At 42.0% G+C, this 8,578-nt stretch overlaps 1 protein-coding gene across 2 annotated transcripts; it reads left to right on the top strand.

The window, feature by feature from the left end:
* Nucleotides 1–1,317: 1,317 nt before the first annotated feature.
* anxa13 (annexin A13) lies at nt 1,318–7,589 on the top strand. 2 transcript variants are annotated; one of them, XM_035142489.2, is made up of 11 exons: nt 1,318–1,483; nt 2,826–2,901; nt 2,989–3,083; nt 3,226–3,393; nt 3,498–3,531; nt 4,636–4,715; nt 4,913–4,981; nt 5,065–5,166; nt 5,410–5,485; nt 5,649–5,761; nt 5,890–7,589. In XM_035142489.2, the coding sequence occupies exons 1-11, from the start codon at nt 1,469–1,471 to the stop codon at nt 6,007–6,009; spliced, it is 948 nt and encodes a 315-aa protein (XP_034998380.1). In that variant the 5' UTR covers nt 1,318–1,468; the 3' UTR covers nt 6,010–7,589. The 2 variants fall into 2 exon arrangements, with proteins under 2 accessions (XP_034998380.1, XP_034998379.1); XM_035142488.2 differs by having other exon boundaries at nt 1,322–1,483; nt 3,223–3,393.
* The last annotated feature ends 989 nt before the right edge of the window (nt 7,590–8,578 follow it).

Below are 8,578 nucleotides of genomic sequence, written 5' to 3'. Positions count from 1 at the left end.
CTCATTGATCTTCCAGGTGAACCTCCGATTACAGTGAAGAGGGGATGAGTCACCTCCTCTAATTGCATGTGTTCGTTAGTGTGACGTCAGCAGGATGTTAATTGGAGCGGCTTATGCAGAGTGCGTGTGTCGAGTTGTCGGAGGCCGGAGGCAGCAGCAGCTCTCCTGCTCGGTGGGGGAGTAATTAAGACGCAGGGACGGTGATAAGGGAGCGTGGGCTGCTTCAGCTGGTAATTATACTGTGGAACGCTGGTTTATTATTGTCCTGTGTACTCATGAACTTCTCCTACATTTATCCTCTATATAATAAACTGTCCTTTTCTCCTCGTGAACACATCTCAGACTCAAAGTATGAAAGTTGGGCACAGACACATTTGTTTTACGTCTTTTAAAAGATTCAAATATCAACACCTGGATTTGCTTTGACTTCCAGGAAACTATCTGAGCTACAGCAGCATTAATATGTGACAACTTACTCCAGGAAGGTCAAAGGTCGTATAACACGGCCCCTGCAACAAGAGGGGATTCAGCATTTTGCTTAAAAAAGTAAAGAAGTGTAAAAGATCCTCTGGTTGAATAAGGACTTTGACCATGAATCATCATGTTGTTTATTAAACTGAGTGATAAATTAACCACCAAGTCATTTATCACTTTTTTTTCATAGTTACAGCTATGGTGACGTCTAACACAACAGTTCTCCAATTTAAAAAAAAAGAGATTTAACCCCCCACCTCTCGACCCCAGACATGTCTGTAAAGTGTAAAACCTCTCAACAGCAAAACAAAATAGAGTATTTAAGAATTAAAAATGATAAAATGCTCAAAATACTTAATACAAATCATGATGTAAGATTCAAAAGGACTAATAAGGAGACATTTACAGGATTGGAAAGAAACCGTATCCAGAGTTTTTTCTATTAAGAAAGTCAAACACATTCGCTGAAAATAAAAAAGAGAAATTAGTAAATTTATACATGAGACGAATGAGAATAAAACACATATGCTAGAAAAGTACCAGGAAAATGAGGCTACAAGACACAAATGTCAAGTTGTCTGAGTCACCGCTTGAATTTAAAGTTTGTTTAAACAAAAAGGAGAATTTTGTTGCAGTTTTATGATTTTTTTTTACAAAATTCAATGATAACTTAAATAAATATAAACGTAAATAATAAAACTTTATTTCCACAGCTTGTATCCACACGATATTACAAAGTAAAGTATGACATCCTCAGATTAAAACACACACACACACACACACACACACACACACACACACACACACACTGACTGTGCTGATTTCTCTCTTGGATGTAAACGGTTAACCCCCGGCGGTGGTGACGTCACGCTCTGGTTCCTGCAGGCTCGGGCCGCAGTTCGGTGAGAAGAGATCTGAGCAACTAACCAACGAAACTAACTAGTCCTCCAGTCTCCACTGATCTCCAGCCGCTGGATCCAGACCGATCAACGACATGGGAAACTGTCAGGTGAGGAAACACGTCGTCGGATTAAAAGACGTTTTACGCGTCAGACGCACCGAGGAGAAATAACGATGATGATTCAATCTGAGCCATCGGCTGATCGGAGAGGGATCCACACTTTAGATCTGGATCCAGTGGATCTCCAGGATTCACGTGAGACTCTGTGGATTCACGTGCTGAGAAATATCAGGCACTGTCATGAGTTGCGCACTTTGCGTAAAGGACCGAAAAACTGCAGTGGCTCTGTTCGGATCCTCGGTTACTGCGCAAAGAGAGAAAATCCAGATTAATCCGTTTTATTGTGGCTGGATTTAAATCTTAAGGTTTCACTTTCACTGTGTTTGGTGTTTTAATGTTATTATTTTAACACTAAACGACCGTGTGACAGAAAACCGTGTGTGGTTTTTTACGCAGGGGAGAGGAGCCACTCCCCTGCGGAATTCATCACTGCTCCGTTACACGAGAGCTGATATGAATGAGTGTGTGCGTGTTATGCAAGGGTAAGAGTGCAAGAGGTGGGGGGGGGGGATTTAAATCTTTATTCTTTTTTTGGTACCTCTCCACTTTATGTCCATGTCCTTTATAGTTGCACTTATTATCTAAAGGCAAAATAACCTATTTACACATGTTTCTCTCTTGAATCTTGAATCTTCTAACAATTAATTTCTCATAAAACATGGTTAAAGAAAATGAAACCAAATCCAGCATCTTCCCCTGAATCTACATCTGCACCACAATCTTCTCTAAAAATCAATTGTCAGGCTCCGGCCCCATCTCAAAACAAAATCTGGTGGAAATGGGTTCAGTAGTTTTTTGCTTAATCCTGCGATTTAAAAAATAAACAAACAAACCTTGGAGCTCATGTAATCTCGCCGTGTTAAAGGAAGTGAAAAGACGATTCCTGGATCTGCCCGTTTATCCGGATCCACTCCAAAGTTTACATTATTGTATCATAATAGCATAAACTGTACATTAAAGTAGTTTTTCATACCAACACAGAGATCTTGTTGGTGTTCAGACCCTAACAAGCATCAAGCACATACTTTACATCGATCTGATTAAAGTGAGACACATTTCCAGTGTGGGGACCCTCTGAATCTCCTCTCAGACCCCCGTTGGCCCCTGAGCCGGACTTTGATTACTGCTGGCATTTGTTCAGCCCCCACCAAGTTTGTTTAAAGACCTCTGGCCCCGGATTCCTCAACTGAAGCATTGTGTGCCAGTCCTCCCCTCCCCCCACCAGCCAGCTGCTCCTGCATCGCTGTCATGACACGAATCCCTGTGAACCTTATTTAGACGCCGATTATATTGATTCCGTAGTAGTAACAGCCGTGTTTTGTTTCCTCAGCCAACTATCGTGCCTTACGAGGACTTTGATGTCTTAATGGACATCAAGGCCATCCGCAAAGCCTGCAAAGGGTTCGGTGAGTTGGGAATAAGTTTGAGTTCTACCTTTTAAATTAAACAGTTTATTCTTCTACTGCATCTGTTTGTGTTTTGTCTTTTTTCAGGAACTGATGAACAGGCCATTATTGACATCCTGGCAAACCGCTGCGCTTTTCAGCGGCAGGAAATCAAACAGGCTTATGTTGACAAGTATGACGATGTAAGTGTGATTTTTATAATCAAGATCCAATAATTATTCTCTGAGAAATCAACAAAAATGTTGAGAAACCCTCTTGTGATACCAACTAACAGACAAATGAACATGAGTGAAAACATAACGTCCTGTGTCTCTGCGTCAGGAGCTGGTGGACGTGTTGAAGAGCGAGTTGACTGGAAGCTTCGAGAAGGCCATCCTCGCCATGCTGGACCCGCCCGTCATCTACGCCGTGAAGGAGCTGAGGAAGGCGATGAAGGGGGCGGGAACCGACGAAGACGTCCTGGTGGAAATCCTCTGCACGGCCACGAACGCTGCAAGTTGCAAATTAACTAAATAAGATTGAATCAGTGACAAACAAGTGAATTAGTTATTTTAAATGTCAAATATCTAACTTGATACTTGTTGTGTTTGCACCAGGACATCGCCATGTTCAAGGAGTGCTACTTTCAGGGTAAGACGAAATCCCACTAGTTGGATGAGGTGTTGCATTCATGAACATGTGGATAAATGTCATATTTTCCATCCCTGTGTCATGAACTTTGGAAACTGTGGAGGTTGACACATCAGGGGCCGACGTGGGAGACATTCAGACACTATTCTTGTCCTTGAGGAACAGTCACACTGTGTTTACTCAAGGCCCATCCTGCTGTAACTTCCTGTTTCCCTGTGAGATCGGTGCTTATCGCTGCATTAAAGTAAGATTTCCTACAGTCTTGATTTCTCCTCCCCTCCTTAAATCTTCCAACAGCATCAGCACAATCCTTGAATAAATCCCCAACACACCAGTTTCTCTCTGCCACGTTGCACTGAGTCATTCTGCACAAGAAGCTGAAGTGACTCTGGTAATCATAGCTCGGATGAGGTCGGCTGTGAGGGTTTGTTTGATAACTAGGCTGCGTCCCGCTGGGGCCTGAATCACGTCGGTTTGAGAACGGGGCCGCGAGTCACAGTGCAAAGTACAGAAATGACGCCACAACCCACAACAGTAGTTATAGCAGTAGTTATTATTTACACTAGCTTCCATGATGTGCAGACGCAGGTTATCGTCCGGATGGGTGCACTCTGTTATTAGCAGCTCATTGTGCAGATTTTAATAACCTCTCTCCTTGTGCCTGCTGTTTGTAGCTTTGCAGTCTTTGTCCATGTGCATCTGGTTCCAGTCGCCTACTTGCTCAGTTATATTTCTTTAGCTGAATTTTGAAAGGCTCGTGTAGCATCAGGGGTCAAAGTCGGATTCGAACCCCAGTCTGCTGTTACAAAGGCAGCTGCGCCACCAGATATCATGAATCCTTCAATGTAGATCCTGGTCTCATTAAACTAAAAGGCAGTGGAGTCACAGGACGTGTGATTTCAGAAAGAAAACAGGTCCGACTTGGAAAGTGGGACAATTATTAACTTAAGCAAACAGGACAGGTTGAAGAGAGTTACACATTAGATGCACTGAATGAGTATCTAAGTGTCTAGCCCTCATCTTTAAATACTCACAAGTCAACAGAATGATTTAATGATTTATTTTTGTCTTTATGTTTGTTTCTCTTGTTTTTTTTATTCTCAGTGCATGAACGGGATCTGGAAGCAGATATCGAGGGCGACACGAGCGGAGACGTGAGAAACCTCCTCACTGCTCTGATGCAGGTGAGCGGCTGCACCCGTGTAACTGAACTCCTCCCATCTGTCCCGGCACTGAAATGGAGCTCACTCTCCCTGTGCCCAGTTATGCCCTGTGAACCCCCCCGCCCCCCGACACACACACACACAGAGCAGATTCAGTTGCATGAGTCATACACTAAGTTTTCACTACGCAGCAAAAAAACCTCTGCTTCTAAATCCAGGGCGACAGAGACGAGAGCTACGAGGTGGACGAAGAACTCGCCGAACAAGATGCTACTGCCCTGTTTGAGGTAACGTCTTCCTCTGCAACGCGTCGTCACCAATGTGCCGATCGGTGAGTGGTGTAAAATGAAAGAGTTATAATCTGTTTCAGGCCGGGGAGGGCGGCTTTGGGACAGATGAGTCGACCTTCAGCCACATTCTGGCCTCCAGGAACTACCTGCAGCTCCAGGTCACGTTCAAGATATATGAGCAGGTCGGTTTGTGTGTCGCTGCGTCTGCAGTGAAACCCAGTATCAGTTGTTATGTGACATGTGTGAATTAAACAGGGATCATTTGAACTGTACTTTCCCTGCGGCTCTCAATGTCCTGAACATTTTTTTTAATGACCTTGTCTTGACACATTTTGATAAATTACTAATCCGATGTGAAACTGAAGGAACTTGTGCAGCTGGAAAATGAAACGTCACCGCTTCAACTTCACCTGTTGTCTCCACAGCTCTCGGGAACTGAAATCCTGGACGCCATCCAGAACGAGACTTCTGGGACACTGATGAAATGCTACGTTGCTCTCGGTGAGTGCGAAACACAAAGTGTGGCATGTTGAAAATACTCAAAACTCACTTAAACTTACATAAAAATGGGGCCATTGAATGCATCGTCTGTATGCAGCTCTTTTATTTTTACTGAAGAGGAGCTGAGGAGTTTTTAATGAAACCTTTTCCTCCGCCCTCACAGTGAGAGTCGCTAAGAATCCTCAGCTCTACTTCGCCCGGCGTCTGAACAAGGCGATGAAAGGAGCAGGAACTGATGAGGACACGCTCATACGCATCATCGTGTGTCGCTCTGAGGTAACGGGACATTTTATTTCACAAGTATGGCTGAAGGTCAATACCACTGGTTTAGCCAAAATCTCATAGCTCTCACATTTTTTGTTTTCTGCCCCTCGTCCTCTAATGGTTTTTCCCTCCGTCCACAGTTTGACCTGGAGACTATCAAAGACTTGTACCTGGAGAAGTACGACGTGTCCCTGAAGGACGCCCTGAGGGACGAGTGCGGCGGCGACTTCAAGCGCCTCCTCCTGGCCATCTGCCACTGAGAGACGCAGGCAGAGCGTCGGAGGTGAAAGACGGAGACGGCAGAAGACGTTTGTCGCTGCTGTTCTCTGTCGAACACACTAACAAACACTACTCGGCCTCCATGTGACGTGGCGTGGGGAGCAGGAGGGTGGAGGTGAAGGAGGAAGTAACCCGGCTCATGTCTCGTCCAAACTGAGTGCATGTGGGTGACTCTGTGTTTTTACTTTCACAGATATCGAAGTGTATTTCCTTTTCTATAACCGTGTCCGTCAATCGCTGCCAGTTTCCTATAGTCTGTTTTTAACCTTTAACTTCTTAACACCTTTTCCAGCATTTTACACAGTGACGAGTTATTTTCAGTCGCCGTAAACAAGCACCAAGTTTTATTACCGGAGTGAACTGCAGTCACGCTGATGCAATTGTACGGATGTGATCAGGTGATTCAAGACTTGATAGAATGAATCTAATCTAAAGCTAAAGCCAGAGTGAGACCTGCTGCTGCAAATATACCAACCACACAGGAGTATTAGAGAAATGAGAAGAAGACAGTTTTTCATTTTGTAATCCGGGAATAAAGTTAAAATGTGGAGAATTAAGTTGAGGAGGAGAAACAGAAGAAATGTACTTTTTCAAATTTTGCATTTCGAGGATAAAGTAGAAATGTCGACAAATAAGTCTAAATCTCAAGAATTAAGTCAATCATGATGTTTCACTTGTTTTTATCAAATCAAATTACTAATTAAAACCAAAATAACAGAACATATCTTTGAGAAAAAACATATTTAACATGCACTTGGTCCATTTCCCTTCTTCTAACATGGGGGAGGTTTATGACCTATACTGCAGCCAACCACCAGGGGGCCAGTCATGTCGTCCATCTTTAGGTACAGTCTATGTCCTGGCCCTGATACTCTCCCATTACTTAAAATTCATACTATAGTGTTATATAATTACCATTGTATAAGTATTATACCGTCTTTTACTAAATAATTCTTTGTTAATGCTTAATTATTTCCCCCCGGGGCCGTTTCCTTTCACCCTCTAACTTAGTGACTGTTAAAACGATTGCGAGGCTTGAAGCTTTGAAATGAAGAACTGTGAACGTGTGTTTGGAGGAATATCAGCTGGGATCATGAAGGATAAGCGATGTTATGTGAATGGATGAGCGGAGAGAAAACAGATGATATATTTTATTAGTTGCTTATTGAGAGAAACTATATATTGATTTACGATATGTTGCATTTTTATCCAGTACAACTATTAAAAACTTGACAAATCCAAATACACCTCATCTTGCTATATGATTTTTTTTTTTTTAATTTACGACTAACACAGTAGACGTTTTAATATATAACTTTATTTAGCGGACTGTTTCAAGTAGGCCAGAGGTTGTATACAAGAGGAGAAACCTGATTCAACGTCTGTTTCTTTTGTGTCTATATAAAGGCAGCTGAGATTTGTTGAAATGACCACTATTGTAAACAGTTTGCAAAAGTAGATACACAAGTTAAAGACGTCAGTGTGGTCGTGGGATTATTGTTTCACTCTCTGTAGCCAAAGACTTTTAGTTTAACTGCAAATAAAAAGGCCTGTAACTTCATCGTGTCCCTGTCGATTTATTTGTTTGTTGTTTTGTTTGATTGTCGGTTTATTTTTATGCAGGATTCAAGGATCTCAGGTGATTTTAAATGAGTGCGATGGTTCAGTGACTGGGAATAATATCCTCTTTCATTCCCACTCACTGAACGTCTGTTCTTGCTCTATGTGCAACTCTGGTGAGCAGGTATGAGGCTACTTCCTGTGAGAAGTGTGGAAGGGCAGTAGAATCCAAACATCCACAGCAGGTGAGAATAAAGATGATGCTAATATAACAATATTATACAACACCCCTTCCAATCTGTCCTCTGATGCCTTTAGCTCTGTAGGAAATATGATATACTTTATCCACACTTTCCAAAATGTCTGCCTGACACATTAAGTATAATGAATCTCCACTAGAGTTTAGCCCAGTGAACTGTGGGTTTGAAAATGTAGTACAAATGAAAATTTAAAAGAATAAAATACAATTCTGTAGACAAGAAAAGTAGAAACGTAAAATACATACGTGCCTGTTTTTCTAAATGTGCAATATGAAGTTGGCATAAAGGATAGAATGAGTTTGTAAGGATTTGCCATTCCTTGAATTGTAAAAGTTATTTTTTCAATGAAATCTGAAATATTATCTGTGTTACATGTGGACTTTTTAGAAATTAAAAAGAAAACAGTGTCTTTATATGTAGAGGGATTATCATCATCATCAATAATATTCTTAATAATAATAAATGCCTCGTAAAATAAAATAGAAAAGTAAATACATGTATAATGTCAAAACTTGTAACTCAATTAACGGTACCAGTCTTTATTTTAAGTTATTATACTTTGATGAATCAGTATCAACAATAAACAACAACAAGTAAGTATCTTGTGAGACTTGTCCTGTGGCACAGTAGTGAGAATTACGAGCTTCCATGCAGCACCTGAATGCACCGTAATCTTCCCCTCCCTCCTCCTCCCTCCCTCCCTCCCTCCCTCTCTCCCTCCCTCCCTCCC

The sequence above is a fragment of the Hippoglossus stenolepis genome, chromosome 19 (genome assembly GCF_022539355.2).
Source record: "Hippoglossus stenolepis isolate QCI-W04-F060 chromosome 19, HSTE1.2, whole genome shotgun sequence".
NCBI classification, from domain to species: domain Eukaryota; kingdom Metazoa; phylum Chordata; class Actinopteri; order Pleuronectiformes; family Pleuronectidae; genus Hippoglossus; species Hippoglossus stenolepis.
This window is presented reverse-complemented; position numbering and strand designations above follow the sequence as displayed.